At 42.0% G+C, this 23,628-nt stretch overlaps 1 protein-coding gene and 1 long non-coding RNA gene across 4 annotated transcripts in view; one reads left to right on the top strand and one right to left on the bottom strand.

Moving 5' to 3' along the window:
* Nucleotides 1–21,208, top strand: part of LOC135099762 (uncharacterized) — a 26,797-nt gene extending 5,589 nt beyond the window's left edge. Inside the window, exons 1-5 of one of the 3 annotated variants that reach the window (XR_010268348.1) lie at nt 11,723–12,209; nt 12,379–12,523; nt 16,802–16,874; nt 20,177–20,312; nt 20,926–21,208. Coding sequence is in view for 2 of the 3 variants with exons in the window: in XM_064002271.1 (XP_063858341.1) it covers nt 12,379–12,523; nt 20,177–20,298 (267 nt within the window). In the remaining variant the exon portion in view is untranslated. Of the gene's footprint in view, nt 1–11,722; nt 12,210–12,378; nt 12,524–16,801; nt 16,875–20,176; nt 20,313–20,925 lie in introns of those variants that run through there. The other 2 variants (XM_064002272.1, XM_064002271.1) reach the window with 2 other exon arrangements.
* LOC135099763 (uncharacterized) lies at nt 9,498–23,628 on the bottom strand. The gene is made up of 5 exons (XR_010268349.1): nt 22,574–23,628; nt 21,374–21,528; nt 21,005–21,185; nt 20,165–20,262; nt 9,498–10,509 (listed from the first exon to the last, which is right to left on the bottom strand). It is a non-coding gene; the product is annotated as an uncharacterized LOC135099763 (long non-coding RNA).

The raw sequence follows: 23,628 nt of genomic DNA, 5'->3' as shown, positions 1-23,628 counted from the left end.
AAATTTCTGGCTCTCCCTGTACGACAACGTACAGCACCGTACTTCAGTGTGCTCCTAATGATGGAACAGCATACCCACAACTTATTCAGCTCATGCTGGACGTACGCCACCGTTTTCCATACGCTAGCCATATGTTCTCTAAATCGTCAAAGTGTGACAGGCACTTAAGAGAAGATACCAATGACGCTACTGATTGAGGTTATGGTGGTTATCGAGAATGAACAGGATACAGAAAACAACACCATGGGACTACGCACACTTCAAAACATACATAATTACATCATAAGTCTGCCATATTTAACTTTGCTAATTCATGAAAAAATCTGAAAATATCTATCTTAGCAAACAGCTGGAAGAAACTTCTAACTGATGCTAATTCTAATTACAACTTCGAGAGTTTTGAAGCCACTGACTTTCACCGTGGGATGCAGTGTGCAGGCGAGAAAGATATAACATTGGAGGATGTTCCAAGATTGGCTGGCGAGAGTAAAGGATGAGAGTGATCCGGGATACCAGAGATACATTCAGATAAAGAGATTGTTGTGGGAGGTGGTCAATATCCAGGAGAGTAAGAGCAGTGATGAGGAAGAAATGCTGGTGACAATGCCAAAACTATCAGAAGTGCATAGCTGTATGGACACTGCTACAGTTTGTGGAACACATCAAGAATAGAGATATCAGTGTTCATTATGGAAATCTCAGAATTCTTCGAGAAGCCATAATTGAGGAACAATTTCAAAGTGGCAAGCAATTTGCGACTCCTACACCAGCCTCGGAGTCCCCATCTTGGGAGGGGATCATAAATGTCCCCAGGTCAGACTGCCTTTCTGTCGACAACCCTAAGTGTCTTGACACCCCCCTCAACTTTTTCTTCATTAACTTCTGCAACATTTGTGGTCTAAGATCTAATTTTCAATCTGTAGAACACCACCTCTCCTCTTCTAAGCCTCATCTTCTTTTCCTCACTAAAACTCAGGTGTCTGAGGCAACTGACAGTAGACCCTTTTCTTTACCCTCCTAATTTCTCTATCCTCATTTTCGATCCAAAGCTGGATGTTGCGTTTATGTGCGCAATGTCTTAACCTGCTCTCGTGCCCACGCTCTTGAATCTTTCAAGTTTTCCACCATCTGGCTATGACTACAGAGTCACTCTCACACTAAAATCTATCTGTACTGTATACCTCTCACCTAACTCCTCTGACTATAAGAAATTCTTTGACTACTTAACTACTTAACTCCCTCTTCCCTTTTGCAGAGATCTCCATTCTTGGAGACTTCAATGTTCACCACCAGTTTTGGGTTTCCTCTTCCTTCACTGACCATCCTGGTGAACTAGCCTACAACTTTTTTTTTTTTTTTTATGTAGGAAAGACACTGGCCAAGGGCAACAAAAATCTAATAAGAAAAATGCCCACTGAAATGCCAGTCCCATAAAAGGGTCAAAGCAGTGGTCAAAAATTGATGGATAAGTGTCTTGAAACCTCCCTCTTGAAGGAATTTAAGTCATAGGAAGGTGGAAATACAGAAGCAGGCAGGGAGTTCCAGAGTTTACCAGAGAAAGGGATGAGTGATTGAGAATACTGGTTAACTCTTGCGTTAGAGAGGTGGACAGAACAGGGGTGAGAGAAAGAAGAAAGTCTTGTGCAGCGAGACCGCGGAAGGAGGGGAGGTATGCAATTAGCAAGATCAGAAGAGCAGTTAGCATGAAAATAGCGGTAGAAGACAGCTAGATATGCAACATTGCGGCGGTGAGAGAGAGGCTGAAGACAGTCAGTTAGAGGAGAGGAGTTGATGAGACGAAAAGCTTTTGATTCCACCCTGTCTAGAAGAGCAGTATGAGTGGAACCCCCCCAGACATGTGAAGCATACTCCATACATGGACGGATAAGGCCCTTGTACAGAGTTACCACCTGGGGGGGGGGTGAGAAAAACTGGCGGAGACGTCTCAGAACACCTAACTTCATAGAAGTTGTTTTAGCTAGAAATGAGATGTGAAGTTTCCAGTTCAGATTATAAGTAAAGGACAGACCGAGGATGTTCAGTGTAAAAGAGGGGGGCAGTTGAGTGTCATTGAAGAAGAGGGGATAGTTGTCTGGAAGGTTGTGTCGAATTGATAGATGGAGGAATTGAGTTTTTGAGGCATTGAACAATACCAAGTTTGCTCTGCCCCAATCAGAAATTTTAGAAAGATCAGAAGTCAGGCGTTCTGTGGCTTCCCTGCTTGAAATGTTTACCTCCTGAAGGGTTGGACGTCTATGAAAAGACGTGGATAAGTGCAGGGTGGTATCATCAGCGTAGGAGTGGATAGGACAAGAAGTTTGGTTTTGAAGATCATTAATGAATAATAAGAAGAGAGTGGGTGACAGGACAGAACCCTGAGGAACACCACTGTTAATAGATTTAGGAGAAGAACAGTGACCGTCTACCACAGCAGCAATAGAATGGTCAGAAAGAAAACTTGAAATGAAGTTACACAGAGAAGGATAGAAGCCGTAGGAGGGTAGTTTGGAAATCAAAGCTTTGTGCCAGACTCTATCAAAAGTTTTTGATATGTCAAAGGCAACAGCAAAAGTTTCACCAAAATCTCTAAAAGAAAATGACCAAGACTCAGTAAGGAAAGCCAGAAGATCACCAGTAGAGCGGCCTTGACAGAACCCATACTGGCAATAAGATAGAAGGTTGTGAAGTGATAGATGTTTAAGAATCTTCCTGTTGAGGATAGATTCAAAAACTTTAGATAGGCAGGAAATTAAAGCAATAGGACGGTAGTTTGAGGGATTAGGACGGTCACCCTTTTTAGGAACAAGCTGAATGTAGACAAACTTCCAGCAAGAAGGAAAGGTAGATGTTGACAGACAGAGATAAAAAAATTTGACTAGGCAAGGTGCAAGGATGGAGGCACAGTTTCGGAGAACAATAGGAGGGACCCCATCAGGTCCATAAGCCTTCCGAGGGTTTAGGCCAGCAAAGGTATGGAAAACATCATTGCGAAGAATTTTAATAGGTAGCATGAAGTAGTCAGAGGATGAAGGAGAGGGAGGAACAAGCCCAGAATCGTCCAAGGTAGCGTTTTTAGCAAAGGTTTGAGCGAAGAGTTCAGTTTTAGAAATACATGTGATAGTTGTTCTGGTTGAAATAAAGGAGGGAAGGAAGAAGAAGCAAAGTTATTAGAGATATTTTTGGCTAGATGCCAGAAGTCACGAGGGGAGTTAGATCTTGAAAGGTTTTGACACTTTCTGTTAATGAAGGAGTTTTTTGCTAGTTGGAGAACAGACTTGGCATGGTTCCGGGCAGAAATATAAAGTGCATGAGATTCTGGTGATGGAAGGCTTAAGGACCTTTTGTGGCCCACCTCTCTATCATGAATAGCAGGAGAACAAGCTGTGTTAAACCAAGGTTTGGAAGGTTTAGGTCGAAAAAAAGAGTGAGGAATGTACGCCTCCATGACAGACAGTATCACCTCTGTTATGAGATCATCAAACAAAGAAAGGTCTCTGACACGGAAGCAGTAGTCATTCCAAGGAAAATTAGTAAAATACCTTCTCAGGTCCCCCTAACTAGCAGAGGCAAAACGCCAGAGGCACCTTTGCTTAGGGGGATCCTGAAGAGGGATTGGAGTGATAGGATAAGATACAGATGTTAGATTGTGATCGGACGAGCCCAACAGAGAAGAAAGGGTGACAGCATAAGCAGAAGGATTAAAGGTCAAGAAAAGGTCAAGAATGTTGGGTGTATCTCCAAGACGGTCAGGAATACGAGTACGATGTTGCACCCATTGCTCTAGGTCGTGGAGGAGGCAGTAGACACCTGCCGAAACGATAATTACTCTCAGTGAGGTCTAAAGCACTGTTCAGGGGGTGCTGTGAACTTATCATTAAACCCAGCTGTGACCTCACTCAACGTTTCCCTTTGTGTCTCACAACACAAGGGGGCAGTCACAGCCTGCCCTCTAAAGACAACTCTCTTCCTCCACACAAAACTACAAGCACCTAATAACACACACATCCTTCACTCAAAAATTTTAAAATCATCATGGCGACTCCTACACCAGCCTCAGAGTCCCCATCTGGGGAGGGGACCATAAATGTCCCCAGGTCGGACTGCCTTTCTGTCGACGACCCTAAGTGTCTTGACACCCCCCTCAACTTTTTCTTCATTAACTTCTGCAACATTCGCGGTCTAAGATCTAATTTTCAATCTGTAGAACACCACCTCTCCTCTTCTAAACCTCATCTTCTTTTCCTCACTGAAACTCAGGTGTCTGAGGCAACTGACAGTAGCCCCTTTTCTGTTCCCTCCTACTTTCTCTATCCTCATTTTCGATCCAAAGCTGGATGCTGCGTTTATGTGCACAATGACTTAACCTGCTCTCGTGCCCACGCTCTTGAATCTTCTGAGTTTTCCACCATCTGGCTACGACTACAGAGTCACTCTCATACTAAATTTATCTGTGCTGTATACCTCTCACCTAACTCCTCTGACTATAAGAAATTCTTTGACTACTTAACTTCCAAAGTGGAGCACATTCTGACCCTCTTCCCTTTTGCAGAAATCTCCATTCTTGGAGACTTCAATGTTCACCACCAGCTTTGGCTTTCCTCTCCCTTTACTGACCATCCTGGTGAACTAGCCTACAACTTTGCTATCCTCCATGACCTAGAGCAATTGGTGCAACACCCTACTCGTATTCCTGACCGTCTTGGAGATACGCCAACATTCTTGACCTTTTCCTGACCTCTAATCCTTCTGCTCATGCTGTCACCCTTTCTTCTCCGTTGGGCTCCTCTGATCACAATCTCATATCTTTATCTTGTCCTATCACTCCAATCCCTCCTCAGGATCCCCCTAAGCGAAGGTGCCTCTGGCGTTTTGCCTCTGCTAGTTGGGGGGACCTGAGGAGGTATTTTGCTGATTTTCCTTGGAATGACTACTGCTTCCGTGTCAGAGACCCGTCTTTGTGTGCTGAGCGCATAATAGGGGTGATAGTGTCTGGCATGGAGGCATACATTCCTCACTCTTTTTCTCGTCCTAAACCTTCTAAACCTTGGCTTAACACAGCTTGTTCTCGTGCTATACATGATGGAGAGGTGGCTCACAAAAGGTACTTAAGCCTTCCATCACCAGAATCTCATGCACTTTATATTTCTGCCCGGAACCATGCCAAGTCTGTTCTCCAACTAGCCAAAAACTTCTTCATTAACAGAAAATGTCAAAACCTTTCAAGATGTAACTCCCCTCGTGATTTCTGGCATCTAGTAAAAAAATATCTCCAATAACTTTGCTTCTTCTTCTTTCCCTCCTCTATTTCAACCAGATGGCACCACTGCTATCACATCTATTTCTAAAGCCGAACTCTCTGCTCAAACCTTTGCTAAAAACTCTACCTTGGACGATTCTGGGCTTGTTCCTCCCTCTCCTCCACCCTCTGACTACTTCATGCCACCTATTAAAATTCTTCGCAATGATATTTTCCATGCCCTCGCTGGCCTAAACCCTCGGAAGGCTTATGGACCTGATGGGGTCCCTCCTATTGTTCTCCGAAACTGTGCCTCCGTGCTTGCACCTTGCCTAGTCAAACTCTTTCAGCTCTGTCTGTCAACATCTACCTTTCCTTCTTGCTGGAAATTTGCCTACATTCAACCTGTTCCTAAAAAGGGTGACCGTTCTAATCCCTCAAACTACCGTCCTATTGCTTTAATTTCCTGCCTATCTAAAGTTTTTGAATCTATCCTCACCAGGAAGATTCTTAAACATCTATCACTTCACAACCTTCTATCTGATCGCCAGTATGGGTTCCGTCAAGGCCGCTCTTCTGGCTTTCCTTACTGAGTCTTGGTCATCCTCTTTTAGAGATTTTGGTGAAACTTTTGCTGTTGCCTTGGACATATCAAAAGCTTTTGATAGAGTCTGGCACAAAGCTTTGATTTCCAAACTACCCTCCTACGGCTTCTATCCTTCTCTCTGTAACTTCATCTCAAGTTTCCTTTCTGACCGTTCTATTGCTGCTGTGGTAGACGGTCACTGTTCTTCTCCTAAATCTATTAACAGTGGTGTTCCTCAGGGTTCTGTCCTGTCACCCACTCTCTTCTTATTATTCATTAATGATCTTCTAAATCAAACTTCTTGTCCTGTCCACTCCTACGGTGATGATACCACCCTGCACTTTTCCACGTCTTTTCATAGACGTCCAACCCTTCAGGAGGTAAACATATCACGCAGGGAAGCCACAGAACACCTGACTTCTGATCTTTCTAAAATTTCTGATTGGGGCAGAGCAAACTTGGTATTGTTCAATGCCTCAAAAACTCAATTCCTCCATCTATTAATTCGACACAACCTTCCAGACAACTATCCCCTCTTCTTCAATGACACTCAACTGTCCCCCTCTTTTACACTGAACATCCTCGGTCTGTCCTTTACTTATAATCTGAACTGGAAACTTCACATCTCATCTCTAGCTAAAACAGCTTCTATGAAGTTAGGTGTTCTGAGACGTCTCCGCCAGTTTTTCTCACCCCCCCCCCCAGCTGCTAACTCTGTACAAGGGCCTTATCCGTCCATGTATGGAGTATGCTTCACATGTCTGGGGGGATTCCACTCATACTGCTCTTCTAGACAGGGTGGAATCAAAAGCTTTTCGTCTCATCAACTCCTCTCCTCTAACTGACTGTCTTCAGCCTCTCTCTCACCGCCGCAATGTTGCATATCTAGCTGTCTTCTGATGCTATTTTCATGCTAACTGCTCTTCTGATCTTGCTAACTGCATACCTCCCCTCCTTCCGCGGTCTCGCTGCACAAGACTTTCTTCTTTCTCTCACCCCTGTTCTGTCCACCTCTCTAACGCAAGAGTTAACCAGTATTCTCAATCACTCATCCCTTTCTCTGGTAAACTCTGGAACTCCCTGCCTGCTTCTGTATTTCCACCTTCCTATGACTTAAATTCCTTCAAGAGGGAGGTTTCAAGACACTTATCCATCAATTTTTGACCACTGCTTTGACCCTTTTATGAGACTGGCATTTCAGTGGGCATTTTTCTTATTAGATTTTTGTTGCCCTTGGCCAGTGTCTTTCCTACATAAAAAAAAAAAAAAAGTTGTAGGCTAGTTCACCAGGATGAGTATTATGCCAAAGTTTTCTTCTGATGAGAATGTGAAGCAAATTAATAATATGTAACATAACAACCAATATGAATGGTGTATGTAGTCTGTAATAGGTGGTCTGGTCTGGAGCACAGGGCTGAAAATCTGTCAGGCACCTAAGAAATAAGTAACTGAATATAAAAATAGCACTAAATTTTATTTTTGATTTTCTAAAGCAAAACAGCCAGAATCTTGTGCTGACATTACTTAACCTAACCTAACTGTGGGAGGCCCTGGAAGGCAGGGGCACTTCTTCCTGACCTTATTTTTTTCTTTTTCTTGCAGAGACTTTGGTAATTGATAATCTTTTCTTTTTTTAAATAAATCTGGAGCACTTTTTTGTATCTATTTGTGTTGTTCATATATAAGTGTACGGTGACTAACCTAACCTTTGGTAACTTATGGGGGCCTTAGCCAATCCCCTGGACCCCCTGAAGGGCAGGGGCACTTCTTCCTCACCTTAAAGTTATGTTTTAAGTGTATCTAAAGGTATATGTGAAGAATGTAAGAGAATAGACCAGTAATAAGGACAGGGATAGGGCTCCCTTGACAATTACCAAAACAGCCAGCTCCTGTGCTGAAGCATGCAACACCAATGAGTTTTCAGAACTAGTGGTTGTCACCAGGTGGCAGCACAGACAAACCCTTCTCAATTTTTTTTTTTTTTTTTTTTAATGTAGGAAGGACACTGGCCAAGGGCAAAAAAAATCTAATAAAAAAATGCCCACTGAAATGCCAGTCCCATAAAAGGGTCAAAGCAGTGGTCACAAATTGATGAATGTGTCTTGAAACCTCCCTCTTGAAGGAATTCAAGTCATAGGAAGGTGGAAATACAGAAGCAGGCAAGGAGTTCCAGAGTTTACCAGAGAAAGGGATGAATGATTGAGAATACTGGTTAACTCTTGCATTAGAGAGGTGGACAGAATAGGGGTGAGAGAAAGAAGAAAGTCTTGTGCAGCGAAGCCGTGGGAGGAGGGGAGGCATGCAGTTAGCATGAAAATAGCAGTAGAAGACAGATAGAGATGCAACATTGCGGCAGTGAGAGAGAGGCTGAAGACAGTCAGTTAGAGGAGAGGAGTTGATGAGATGAAAAGCTTTTGATTCCACCCTGTCTAGAAGAGCAGCATGAGTGGAACCCTCAGACATGTGAAGCATACTCCATACATGGACGGATAAGGCCCTTGTACAGAGTTAGCAGCTGGGGGGGGGGGGTGAGAAAAACTAGCGGAGACGTCTCAGAACACCTAACTTCATAGAAGCTGTTTTAGCTAGAGATGAGATGTGAAGTTTCCAGTTCAGATTATAAGTAAAGGACAGACCGAGGATGTTCAGTGTAGAAGAGGGGGACAGTTGAGTGTCATTGAAGAAGAGGGGATAGTTGTCTGGAAGGTTGTGTCGAGTTGATAGATGGAGGAATTGAGTTTTTGAGGCATTGAACAATACCAAGTTTCCTCTGCCCCAATCAGAAATTTTATAAAGATCAAAAGTCAAGCATTCTGTGGCTTCCCTGCGTGATATGTTTACCTCCTGAAGGGTTGGACGTCTATGAAAAGACGTGGAGAAGTGCATGGTAGTATCATCAGCGTAGGAGTGGATAGGACAAGAAGTTTGGTTTAGAAGATCATTAATGAATAACAAGAAGAGAGTGGGTGACAGGACAGAACCCTGAGGAACACCACTGTTAATAGATTTAGGAGAAGAACAGTGACCGTCTACCACAGCAGCAATAGAACGGTCAGAAATGAAACTTGAGATGAAGTTACAGAGAGAAGGATAGAAACCGTAAGAGGGTAGTTTGGAAATCAAAGCTTTGTGCCAGACTCTATCAAAAGCTTTTGATATGTCCAAGGCAACAGCAAAAGTTTCACCAAAATCTCTAAAAGAAAATGACCAAGACTCAGTAAGGAAAGCCAGAAGATCACTAGTAGAGCGGCCTTGACGGAACCCATACTGGCGATAGATGGTGATAGATGTTTAAGAATCTTCCTGTTGAGGATAGATTAAAAAAAAACTTTAGATAGGCAGGAAATTAAAGCAATAGGACGGTAGTTTCAGGGATTAGAATGGTCACCCTTTTTAGGAACAGGTTGAATGTAAACAAACTTCCAGCAAGAAGGAAAGGTAGGTTCGGGATTCAACTGAATCCCGAACAACAGTGGTTCCGAAACTTTTTCTGACTGAGTACCACTTGGAGGTCCTGTACCATCACCATGTACCACCTGTTTCCAGAAAACAACACATTTCGATCAAATATCAATTTAGTCATAATTAGAACATACAAATGAACCAACAACAAAGAAAACAAATCATTCATTAAATTTTAATATAAGGAATGTAACTTTTTCTTCACTACTTGATTAATATATGGCATAACTTTGCTTACAGCACATCAGAAAACATGCTTGGGCACAGCAAGATGGTTCCAACATTTTTGACTCATGGAGGTATAATGGGAGGAGTTGGCTTGACATCACAAATGTGAAGCCAACGTGCTATTGATCGCTGTCGCCCCTGTCCCCCATAGACATTACCAGCTGAACATTGAAAATATAAAGAAATGCTACTGTACCACTCCTCATTTCCTGTTTTCTGTTGTTGCTTCTAGGCCGCTCAACATATTTGTGACCACAAAAAACTGCAAAACCAGTGTTGTGCCATGCCACCAGGATTTAGATGGCAAATCATACATACAAATCAGATCATACAGTGTTTTTCAACTTGGGTGGACTTGTATGAGAGGTGGGAGACTGTCTTTGGGTTGGACATCTGGGTGAATGAGATCATGTCCACATGTACGTACATGTGTATGTGTATAGATGGAGAAGAAATAAACTGTATATCAAATGAAAGATGACCCGAGGGTTGATTTTCCTTGTTATACTGTCCCTTAACCTAGATTGATCTCAAATACAATAATTATATATTTGCATATTGCTTATTGACTTTATATGAAATTCTCTCTCTCTCTCTCTCTCTCTCTCTCTCTCTCTCTCTCTCTCTCTCTCTCTCTCTCTCATTGATATTGTTATGAAAGCCCTCTCTTGTCTCCCACACCCTTTCGATGTTGATTCTGGAACCACAATGAAAGAGCATTCTCCATTTTTACCATAGCTTTGTCTCGTCTCTGACACATTCTTGTCCTAGACAGGTGCAGAGGCTATAAAAGACTCCCTGATGGTTTCTTCCCTTTTCTTAATGTACCACACCATGTTCTTATTTAATCTGTACTTCTTTCCAACTGTGATAAAGTTTGTGCCCTTCTGAAGACAGTCCAGCAGGTTAACCTTATCCGAGGTCAGGATTTTCTTCTGACGCTTTGGTGTAGAGCCCTCAGCTCCCTCGGAGGCAGCATAATTTAGGACTCATAGTTCTGTAGAAAAGTTAAGATTAATAAAAAAAGCATAACATATAAAAGCATTAACATTAATAAAAATGCCTAAGATAAAATAAGCTGATGCGTCTTTAGGGATTCTGGACTGTTGACCAAATTACCTAGTGAACACCCAAAACTACAACTAGGGTCACCATGTGTGAATACAATATCACTCCAAAAATCACTTCACATTCATTAATTCATTAGCAATCTTATTTATTAATTAATTTATGCATTTTGAGAAGTGTATTAGAATAGCCTCCATTAGATGAAACACCTTTGCTTTTCTGAAAAGTTATATATTTTCACTGTACAATTTTTTTGTAGGTTTTTATTCATTTTTTTAATTTACTAATATAACCAATATAAGACAGCCTCTTTAATTAAATTAGGTTTTAAAGAGGACTAAAGCAATCCTTTTTGTAACAACCCAGCCTCTCCAACCAAATTAGGCTTTAAAGAAAACTAAGGCAATCCTTTTTTTCTGTAACTTAACCCAGCCTCCCTAACTAAATTAGGCTTTAAAGAGGACTAAGGCAATCTTTTTTTGTAATAACCCAGCCTCTCTAACCAACAACAAAAAGAATGGCAGGTTTTTTATGAGCCGGTCTGGGGCGCATCTAAAAATTGGGACTTCCCAGCCGCTGAGGCAAAATCTTTTTAAGTTGCTTCACAGCTTACAGCACCTATTATCTGGTTATTTTACTTCTTACTTTACCTGTACACAAGATAGTGGCTGTGGCTGGAATGAGGCAGTGAGCCATTAGTGCAGTATGTGAGTCTGATGTCTGACATGATAGTGCAGGGTTGCCAGAAGTGATGGAGCACAGAAGGGAGTGTGATTGGTGCTTGGAGCAAAAAGAAAAAAAAAAAAAAACGCTAATCATATATATATATATATATATATATATATATATATATATATATATATATATATATATATATATATATATATATATATATATATATATATATATATATATATATATATATATATATATATATATATATATATATATATATATATATATATATATATATATATATATATATATATATATATATATATATATATATATATATATATATAATGGGGCCGCAATGATTCATCGAGTGCTGAGCAGGGGTCCACTCTATTTCATATGTTTATGCATTGTGTATTTTCTTATGTAATGTGATTTGTAATTTGCATGTTATCTTTTGCAGGGTGTTAAGCATGTGTGATAGCCCGGGTCGGCTGTAGTTTGTAACGGGGAGGGCAATGTTGCGTATGTGCCTCTATATGTATGCGCGTGTGTCTGTATGATTGTGCCTGGGTGTGGGTGAGCGAGGGCACAGCAGAGTTGGGGCCAGACCAAACAAAATGGTTGCTACTTAACAAACTGCGATCAGCGCCCATTAGTAGCCTCCAGCTGCCAAATGGTATCCATGAATGAGTAGGTTGTTGTTGCCATGGTAGCAAGGTTAACTTACACCACCTCCCAAGATGGTCTAAGTTAACATCACCTCAGCGAAAAATATAAATATTTGTGCACAAAATAAACTTTTTTTTTTTTATTGGTTACAACATTTACCACTAAGAAAGCATGGTTTTGTGTACATAAAGTGAAATCTTGCATGGAACACCGAAAATAAAGAAGGAAAAGGAGGCAAGTTTGCCACACGTGAGCGCTCCCCATTCTGCCTCACAGCAAGAAGTGTGTATTCTGTTAAGTATTATTTTTGTTGCTTCTGCATATAGTGGAAATTATCTTTGCATACTTCCACGTTCGTTTCTTGAGGCGAGAAAGGCGCTTTCGGGATCACCTTGATCTCTTGGCATTGAATGATAATGAACTCATACTCAAATATCGCTTCCCTCCGCAGGAGCTAATCCTCTTGTTTGAGGAGATACAGCCTCAGCTGGAGAGGACAAGGCATAGCCAGGCATTGCCAACTCACGCCCAGGTTTTGCTGTCCCTGAGATTGTTTGCCAGTGGGTCCTTCCAAAATGTCATTGGAGACACTGCAGGTAAGATGATCTGAGGAGTTTTCGGAACTAAACCGCTAGATGCCGTTGCTGCTCATCTAATTGTAGGAAAGAGAGCTAAAATATTATTGTAGTAAATCCCAGGTGTGTAAAGATGCATAGAACAATGATCATCATGATACTATTGAAATGATGTATCGACTTTTCAATATCCGGCATGGATAATATTGAGAGAATGTGGTCAAATTATTATTATTATTTTTTTTGTGTGTGTGATTATCGAGTAGACTGCTAGCATTATCTTAAATAAAGCATATTACAACTATAAAAACTATTGATTTGGACAATGAAAAATAAAAAAATCACACTGTACTATATAGTGACACAACCTACTCACTAACATCGTGATATATGGCTCTAGTTTTTTTTTTTTTTTTTTTGTGGGAATTTTAGCATCCCTCTCACGAAGCGAGCGAAAAGGCAAAGTAATCGAGAACCAAAACAAACATCTCTCAGGCGATCCTGCTGCTGCTGTTGTGTCCAGTTGCCGTAATCCATATTATTTTTTTTATGTAGGAAGGACACTGGCCAAGGGCAACAAAAATCCAATAAAAAAAAAAAAAAATGCCCACTGAAATGCTAGTCCCACAAAAGGGTCAAAGCAGTGGTCAAAAATTGATGAAAAGTGACTTGAAACCTCCCTCTTGAAGGAATTCAAGTCATAGGAAGGTGGAAATACAGAAACAGGCAGGGAGTTCCAGAGTTTACCAGAGAAAGGGATGAATGATTGAGAATACTGGTTAACTCTTGCGTTAGAGAGGTGGACAGAATAGGGGTGAGAGAAAGAAGAAAGTCTTGTGCAGCGAGACCGCGGAAGGAGGGGAGGCATGTTAGCAAGATCAGAAGAGCAGTTAGCATGAAAATGGCGGTAGAAGACAGCTAGATATGCAACATTGCGGCGGTGAGAGAGAGACTGAAGACAGTCAGTTAGAGGAGAGGAGTTGATGAGACGAAAAGCTTTTGATTCCACCCTGTCTAGAAGAACAGTATGAGTGGATCCCCCCCAGACATGTGAAGCATACTCCATACATGGACGGATAAGGCCCTTGTACAGAGTTAGCAGCTGGGGGGGGTGAGAAAAACTGGCGGAGACGTCTCAGAACACCTAACTTCATAGAAGCTGATTTAGCTAGAGATGAGATGTGAAGTTTCCAGTTCAGATTATAAGTAAAGGACAGACCGAGGATGTTCAGTGTAGAAGAGGGGGACAGTTGAGTGTCATTGAAGAAGAGGGGATAGTTGTCTGGAAGGTTGTGTCGAGTTGATAGATGGAGGCATTGAGTTTTTGAGGCATTGAACAATACCAAGTTTCCTCTGCCCCAATCAGAAATTTTATAAAGATCAGAAGTCAAGCATTCTGTGGCTTCCCTGCGTGATATGTTTACCTCCTGAAGGGTTGGACGTCTATGAAAAGACGTGGAGAAGTGCAGGGTAGTATCATCAGCGTAGGAGTGGATAGGACAAGAAGTTTGGTTTAGAAGATCATTAATGAATAACAAGAAGAGAGTGGGTGACAGGACAGAACCCTGAGGAACACCCCTGTTAATAGATTTAGGAGAAGAACAGTGACCGTCTACCACAGCAGCAATAGAACAGTCAGAAAGGAAACTTGAGATGAAGTTACAGAGAGAAGGATAGAAACCGTAAGAGGGTAGTTTGGAAATCAAAGCTTTGTGCCAGACTCTATCAAAAGCTTTTGATATGTCCAAGGCAACAGCAAAAGTTTCACCAAAATCTCTAAAAGAAAATGACCAAGACTCAGTAAGGAAAGCCAGAAGATCACCAGTAGAGCGGCCTTGACGGAACCCATACTGGCGATAGATGGTGATAGATGTTTAAGAATCTTCCTGTTGAGGATAGATTAAAAAAAAACTTTAGATAGGCAGGAAATTAAAGCAATAGGACGGTAGTTTCAGGGATTAGAACGGTAACCCTTTATAGGAACAGGTTGAATGTAAACAAACTTCCAGCAAGAAGGAAAGGTAGATGTTGACAGACAGAGCTGAAAGAGTTTGACTAGGCAAGGTGCAAGGACGGAGGCACAGTTTCGGAGAACAATAGGAGGGACCCCATCAGGTCCATAAGCCTTCCGAGGGTTTAGGCCAGCGAGGGCATGGAAAACATCATTGCGAAGAATTTTAATACATGGCATGAAGTAGTCAGAGGGTGGAGGAGAGGGAGGAACAAGCCCAGAATTGTCCAAGGTAGTTTTTAGCAAAGGTTTGAGCAGAGAGTTCAGCTTTAGAAATAGATGTAATAGCAGTGGTGCCATCTGGTTGAAATAGAGGAGGGAAAGAAGAAGAAGCAAAGTTATTGGAGATATTTTTGGCTAGATGCCAGAAATCACGAGGGGAGTTAGATCTTGAAAGGTTTTGATATTTTCTGTTAATGAAGGAGTTTTTGGCTAGTTAGAGAACAGACTTGGCATGGTTCCGGGCAGAAATATAAAGTGCATGAGATTCTGGTGATGGAAGGCTTAAGTACCTTTTGTGGGCCACCTCTCTGTCATGTATAGCACGAGAACAAGCTGTGTTAAACCAAGTTTTAGAAGGTTTAGGACGAGAAAAAGAGTGAGGAATGTACGCCTCCATGCCAGACACTATCACCTCTGTTATGCGCTCAGCACACAAAGACGGGTCTCTGACACGGAAGCAGTAGTCATTCCAAGGAAAATCAGCAAAATACCTCGTCAGGTCCCCCCAACTAGCAGAGGCAAAACGCCAGAGGCACCTTCGCTTAGGGGGATCCTGAGGAGGGATTGGAGTGATAGGACAAGATAAAGATATGAGATTGTGATCAGAGGAGCCCAACGGAGAAGAAAGGGTGACAGCATAAGCAGAAGGATTAGAGGTCAGGAAAAGGTCAAGAATGTTGGGCGTATCTCCAAGACGGTCAGGAATACGAGTAGGGTGTTGCAGCAATTGCTCTAGGTCATGGAGGATAGCAAAGTTATAGGCTAGTTCACCAGGATGGTCAGTGAAGGGAGAGGAAAGCCAAAGCTGGTGGTGAACATTGAAGTCTCCAAGAATGGAGATTTCTGCAAAAGGGAAGAGGGTCAGAATGTGCTCCACTATGGAAGTTAAGTAGTCAAAGAATTTCTTATAATCAGAGGAGTTAGGTGAGAGGTATACAGCACAGATAAATTTAGTATGAGAGTGACTCTGTAGTCGTAGCCAGATGGTGGAAAACTCGGAAGATTCAAGAGCGTGGGCACGAGAGCAGGTTAAATCATTGCGCACATAAACGCAGCATCCAGCTTTGGATCGAAAATGAGGATAGAGAAAGTAGGAGGGAACAGAAAAGGGGCTACTGTCAGTTGCCTCAGACACCTGAGTTTCAGTGAGGAAAAGAAGATGAGATTTAGAAGAGGAGAGGTGGTGTTCTACAGATTGAAAACTAGATCTTAGACCGCGAATGTTGGAGAAATTAATGAAGAAAAAGTTGAGGGCGGTGTCAAGACGTTTAGGGTCGTCGACAGAAAGGCAGTCCGACCTGGGGAGATTTATGGTCCCCTCCCCAGATGGGGACTCCGAGGCTGGTGTAGGAGTCGCCATGATGATTTTAAAATCTTTGAGTGAAGGGTGTGTGTGTTATTAGGTGCTTGTAGTTTTGTGTGGAGGAAGAGAGTTGTCTTTAGAGGGCAGGCTGTGACTGCCCCCTTGTGTTTTGAGACACAAAAGGGAAATGTTCAGTGAGGTCACAGCTGGGTTTAATGATAAGTTCACAGCACCCCCTGAACAGTGCTTTAGACCTCACTGGGAGTAATTATCGTTTCGGCAGGTGTCTACTGCCTCCTCCTCTTGCTTAGGGCGTAGTGGAGATGGGCACCGCAGCAACATTCAACTTGTCCAACAAAGTGTTTATTAATTTCACCCAGCGCGGCCGAGTCATGTGTTTGTTTTGGTTAAGGCCCCATCACACCAGAGGCAGTCCTTACTACGCGCAGTAGGTTCTCAACACGTTCAGGAAAATTTTGAGGACGTAGTGGAGACGTGGTGGAAATGCGAAATCTCTCTACTGCTACGTATCTACCAAGCCTTTACTACGTACCTCCTTTGACCTTACTACGATATCACTGGGTCCAATCAGGTTTAACTACGCGCATAACGCGCGTGATCAGGCTCCCGCCACGCTCACTAGGTTCCGCCATGCTCACTGAGTTTTTACCATGCGCCCAACCGGTGCGCAGTACGCTCACGTGACACTAGTAGGATGTGCTGCTTCCTGTCACTTCAGGTCTCGCCTCTCTTCTCTCCTCAGGGGTTCTCCAGCTGCTGTACAGTCATCCTCATAACACAACGTCATGCTGTCCAAGACTACGTGCCGGGGAAAAGTAAGTAGCAAGGGAGGCACACCTAGCCAGCCCTCCCAGCCAGCCTCACCAGAATCCAACGTGGAGACAGGAACCAGATGAAGCTTCTCAAGGTTTTCAGGAAAATCAGGAGTCGGATGCTCCACTCACTGAATCGGATGATGCTATCATGAGCAGGTGTAGCTCCTCCCTATTCCCGCCACTCAGTCAACCAAGTCCTCGCTGCGTCAGTAATGCGTCAACCAAGTCCTCGCTGCGTCCCTAATACGTCAACCCGGTCCGCACTAGGTCAGCAGACGGTCTATTACACGTAATCAATTTTCTACGCTCTCACTACGTAAATTTTGAGCAGTATCAAAACCCCTCCACGTCCATGCCGTCCTCGCGGGCCTCATTGCGTCCAAGCCGGTCCTTGCCGCGTTCATACCCGTCCTCAACACGTCCTGGCGATTTTTGCAGGACGTAATAAGGACGTGCTCTGGTGTGATGGGGGTTTTAGAGATACAGCATTACTATCGCCAGGACACTCGAGTTGCCAATTTTTTTTTTTTTATTATTAAAATTGCCCTTTCCATAAACTAGGAGATCTATGTAATTTGGACTCCTGAATGTCACAGACATGTTGCCTTTATGTTTACTGTCATCTAGATTAAGACGTTTCCAATCAAGAGTGTATTCATTTGGAAATCTTAAGATGACCAAATAAATCTAAATGCCGATTCACTAGAAAATCAACTTATATACATTTATTCATGAAAAGAGTTTGATTTTACTTGTGTTACTACTTAGAAAGGATTACGTAGAAAAAATATATTATATAAGCCCATTGCATCTTCATGTAAATAGAATAACACTAGGTATATCTGATATATGCGAAACTGCCTCCATGCTTGCACCTTGCCTAGTCAAACTCTTTCAGCTCTGTCTGTCAACATCTACCTTTCCTTCTTGCTGGAAGTTTGCCTACATTCAACCTGTTCCTTAAAAGGGTGACCGTTCTAATCCCTCAAACTACCGTCCTATTGCTTTAATTTCCTACCTATCTAAAGTTTTTGAATCTATCCTCAACAGGAAGATTCTTAAACATCTATTACTTCACAACCTTCTATCTGATAGCCAGTATGGGTTCCGTCAAGGCCGCTCTACTGGTGATCTTCTGGCTTTCCTTACTGAGTCTTGGTCATCCTCTTTTAGAGATTTTGGTGAAACTTTTGCTGTTGCCTTGGACATATCAAAAGCTTTTGATAGAGTCTGGCACAAAGCTTTGATTTCCAAACTACCCTCCTACGTCTGTCACAAAGCTTTGATTTCCAAACTACCCTCCTATGGTTTCTATCCTTCTCTCTGTAACTTCATCTCAAGTTTCCTTTCTGACCGTTCTATTGCTGCTGTGGTAGACGGTCACTGTTCTTCTCCTAAATCTATTAACAGTGGTGTTTCTCAGGGTTCTGTCCTGTCACCCACTCTCTTCTTATTATTCATTAATGATCTTCTAAACCAAACTTCTTGTCCTATCCACTCCTACGCTGATGATACCACCCTGCACTTCACGTCTTTTCATAGACGTCCAACCCTTCAGGAGGTAAACATATCACGCAGGGAAGCCACAGAACGCTTGACTTCTGATCTTTCTAAAATTTCTGATTGGGGCAGAGCAAACTTGGTATTGTTCAATGCCTCAAAAACTCAATTCCTCCATCTATCAACTCGACACAACCTTCCAGACAACTATCCCCTCTTCTTCAATGACACTCAACTGTCCCCCTCTTCTACACTGAACATCCTCGGTCTGTCTTTTATAATCTGAACTGGAAACTTCACATCTCATCTCTAGCTAAAACAGCTTCTATGAAGTTAGGTGTTCTGAGACGTCTCCGCCAGTTTTTCTCACCTCCCCAGCTGCTCTGTACAAGGGCCTTATCCGTCCATGTATGGAGTATGCTTCACATGTCTGGGGGGATTCCACTCATACTGCTCTTCTAGACAGGGTGGAATCAAAAGCTTTTCGTCTCATCAACTCCTCTCCTCTAACTGACTGTCTTCAGCCTCTCTCTCAACGCCGCAATGTTGCATATCTAGCTGTCTTCTACCGCTATTTTCATGCTAACTGCCCTTCTGATCTTGCTAACTGCATGCCTCCCCTCCTCCCGCGGCCTCGCTGCACAAGACTTTCTTCTTTCTCTCACTCCTATTCTGTCCACCTCTCTAACGCAAGAGTTAACCAGTATTCTCAATCATTCATCCCTTTCTCTGGTAAACTCTGGAACTCCCTGCCTGCTTCTGTATTTCCACCTTCCTATGACTTGAATTCCTTCAAGAGGGAGGTTTCAAGACACATTCATCAATTTGTGACCACTGCTTTGACCCTTTTATGGGACTGGCATTTCAGTGGGCATTTTTTTATTAGATTTTTTTTGCCCTTGGCCAGTGTCCTTCCTACATTAAAAAAAAAAAAAAAAAAAAATTGAGAAGGTTTTGTCTGTGCTGCCACCTGGTGACAACCGCTAGTTCTGAAAACTCATTGGTGTTGCATGCTTCAGCACAGGAGCTGGCTGTTTTGGTAATTGTCAAGGGAGCCCTATCCCTGTCCTTATTACTGGTCTATTCTCTTACATTCTTCACATATACCTTTAGATACACATAAAACATAACTTTAAGGTGAGGAAGAAGTGCCCCTGCCCTTCAGGGGGTCCAGGGGATTGGCTAAGGCCCCCATAAGTTACCAAAGGTTAGGTTAGTCACCGTACACTTTTATATGAACAACACAAATAGATACAAAAAAGTGCTCCAGATTTATTTAAAAAAAAGAAAAGATTATCAATTACCAAAGTCTCTGCAAGAAAAAGAAAAAAAATGTCAGGAAGAAGTGCCCCTGCCTTCCAGGGCCTCCCACAGTTAGGTTAGGTTAAGTAATGTCAGCTCAAGATTCTGGCTGTTTTGCTTTAGAAAATCAAAAATATAATCTAGTGCTATTTTTATATTCAGTTACTTATTTCTTAGGTGCCTGACAGATTTTCAGCCCTGTGCTCCAGACCAGACCACCTATTACAGACTACATACACCATTCATATTGGTTGTTATGTTACATATTATTAATTTGCTTCACATTCTCATCAGAAGAAAACTTTGGCATAATACTATTTCAAGAATGATAAGCTGCCCAACTTCATTACTAAATCATAAACATTCCAAATTGGGATCATAATATTGCAGGCAGTTGTGGGTACCCCCTTGATCCCTATCTCATGGTCCCAGTAAGCAACCCCACAACCCTAACCTCTCAGCCCCTCACAAAAGTCTATAAAACTTACATTTATTTTCAGCTACCACCTCTTCACCTCAGCGTCCACATGTGGAGCCTGAACCTGCAGTGCAGCAGATAGCTCAACACATTTTGGGCAGAATTGCTCTGCAAGAAATCATCCAAAACTTCTACCAGCAATAAAAGAAGAAATACAGGTATCACTTACATGTCTCAGTAATCATATAGTGAGTGAATTAATGGTTTTCAATGTGTCAATGCATACTAAATTAGAGAGGTCATCTATAAATGAAATAGCTTGCTAGTATAAGGTATGAATAATACAAAAATTATAGAAAAACAGCAATAGTAGATATTCACTTATCAAATAAAATAATTAGCAAGTATCAGAGCCTTTGGTAGCACAACTCGTGAAAGAAGAAACACATCCACATAAGTGAGTACAACTCAGTTACTTTGAAGCTCAATTAGGTAAATAGACATATGTACAAAAATTCCCACCACGTCACCACAAAAAAATTCAAGCTTACCTACACAGATGGCAGTTACTTTGTACTTCTAAGTAATACTGTGACACTGTAGATATCAGTTAACTAACACTAACATGAATCACAGCACAAAGGAAAGATGAAATGCTTTGGTAGGATAATGTATTAATATAAACAAGGTAAAGTAAAAAAAATAAATAGCACTATATATATTTAAACATTTTTAGCAACATGTTAATGTTTTGAGTTGATTTTAAGCACTGTGTGGCATGAGCCATAAACTGCCTGAATAAATCTAAAAATTCTCTTTGTATTTGGGCAGATTGCTGCTGAGACTCCAACACCTGTTGTGCCTGCCACCATCTCCCAATTTGCCTGCCATCAGCTCTCATTTTACCTACCATCAGCTCTTGTTGTGCCTGCCACCAGCTCTCGATGTACCTGCCACCAACTCCTGTTGTGCCTGCCACCACTTCTCACTGTGCCTGCCACCAGTTCCCATTGTGCCTTCACTAGTCTATGCAGGAAGTCTCCCATCTCCTTCAGATTCACTATAAATTGTTGCATCTGCTCAAGTTCTGCCTGCAATAAATTTAAGATGAAAACATGACTTTTATTAACATATTTAAATAGCATATTAGTGGTTTGTAATAAAAACATACTGTTGAAAAATACAACACATGATAAATGTATGTACAGTGTTCACAGGTATATACTGGAGAACAAAACTCAATGCACGTCAACATGAAACAAATGGCATAATTATTCACTATTGGGGGACATCATCTGTATGATGGATGATTTGGAAAGTCAGGTCCTCATCCACTGTCAGTAATGAGGGTGACTCTCCCATAGCAACACCCAGCAGACCCAGCAACACCAGCAGGTGAGGATCTGCTGTTGTTCAGCAGAGGGCTAGACACTCCTGAAAGAAAGTTCTTACATTATTACAAGGAGGGAATAATTTAGTATTTTGTGATGACTGTTTTTATTGATATCTATTTTTAATGAGCAGTCAACTTATTCATGTCTATTACATAGTTTTGCTGGTTTGATATTCAAGTGTGTGTGTATCTAAATTGAGAAGCTGAGTGGTGGATCTGTTGCCCTGCAACTGAAGTCCCCAACCTGCATGGATATTAAAATTGCAATATACATATATATATATATATATATATATATATATATATATATATATATATATATATATATATATATATATAGCATCAGCCAGTTAGAAACTCCTATGTTAACCTAAATCTACCTACTGTAATACCTGAATGTATTAGAGCTTATCTTGAAAAGTTATTAAGCACTGCAGTGGTCACTGTCTTAGACCTGACTGCCACAGATACTATGCACACTCCTATTTGTAATGCAATGGTTAGCAGATTCTTGGTATGGTTATTAACTAGCCTGGGGACCCTCCCTTACCCCCAATAATTAATCATGCACTCACATTATGACACTAGGATTTATCTTTGATATATTCCTGGTGTTGTGATCATAACTTTATAAACTGTAGCATGCAGTCATTTGACCATCTTCACTACATTAATTATTGGTAAACTTTACAACAACACCACTATCAACTTAGCATATGTACATAAGAGCAAACTTTTGTTATATAACTGGATGGGTTTTAAGCACTGCCAACACCAGCCTAACTTAACCCAACCTGGCTAACTTAACTCAACCTAATCTAACCTAAGCCTTTCACAATGTAAAACACACATTTAAGACATAAACCTGCTCCAGCAGTTTGGTCAAGAAATAAAAATAATGTCCATACCAAACCTACATGTAAGTCACTAATGTATGTTGTAAAGGGTAAGCAAAAAGAAACAATTTCTAATTTACTCAAAGCAATGTCCAAAACATTGACTAAATTCCATGGAATTTGGTCAAGATGAAACAATAAGCAAATATGTTACTGTGTGCCAGGAACCATAAGTCATAACTTCACTCACCTACCACATCTTCCCAAGCTTTCTTCTTTTGTGGCGTTTTACTGTCCCTTGCACCCCAACTCTCCACCTCCTCCACCAAGGTTAAGGTCTCAGTGTTGGTGAATCATTGTCTCCTTGTTTTCTTAGGGGATTCACTAGCCACCAGCATTGTGAGGACAGTTGACTGTAGTAGGTGGTGGCTGTGAGTGCGTGATGCTATATCAGGGTTTGTAAACAATGCCATATGACTTCCTCAGTGATAACACAAAGCCTCCCTGTGATTGGCTGCCATGTGTGTGATATCAAGTCAGTGACATAACAGTTCCAGCAGCCAATGAGCATGCTTAGGCGGATTAGCATCCTCCACCCGCCAACTGCCGCAATTCTTCATGGATGCCGTTTCTCGGAGATTACAGAGTGGGAGTGGGAGCAGAAGCTTGCCATTTGGCCAATTGCAGAATGTTATGTAGCAACCTGTTTTGTGGATTTGGCCCTTGGTGGGAAGGTGGCATGGCCCAAGGTGGTGTCCTGATGCACCGCAAACAGTCAGAGTTGGACAGTGAGAAACAACAGATGCATGTCACTTCCCTTCTTGCCTTCCCTTTGTTTGCCCCCTTGTTGTTGGGTGTGCCTTTCTCACCCAGCTGGGAAACTGTGTACCAGGACAGTGAGTTTGTGATGTTGCTATGGCGTGCAAGAGATAGTCAGGTACTGTGACCGTGTTATGCAGTGAATTGAATAAAATCCATGTGTCTTGTGAGACTCCCTTCTGCTCCTGTGTGTTGGTGACTACCATGAGACACCTCCACCAGGTTGGAAAGGATGTTTCTCTCATGAGCAGGTTACAGGGACCCAGTAAAAATCCTTTCCCCAGGCCTCTGTATGGCTTGGGAAGGCAGGTGTGTGCAAGTGCTTCCTCTCCTCTCTCCCTAGGGCTGGATGCTCAAAAGTCTTAAGGGCCCCTTAAGTGCCAAAGGTCCCTTAGACTGCTCAAGGGCAATGCTCAAAGCGTATAGGTCCCTTATGATCAGTGCCAAAGGTCCCTTTAGTAAAGGTTGCTTTGGTACCACCCTTAA

Source organism: Scylla paramamosain, chromosome 4, assembly GCF_035594125.1.
Source record: "Scylla paramamosain isolate STU-SP2022 chromosome 4, ASM3559412v1, whole genome shotgun sequence".
NCBI lineage: Eukaryota > Metazoa > Arthropoda > Malacostraca > Decapoda > Portunidae > Scylla > Scylla paramamosain.
This window is presented reverse-complemented; position numbering and strand designations above follow the sequence as displayed.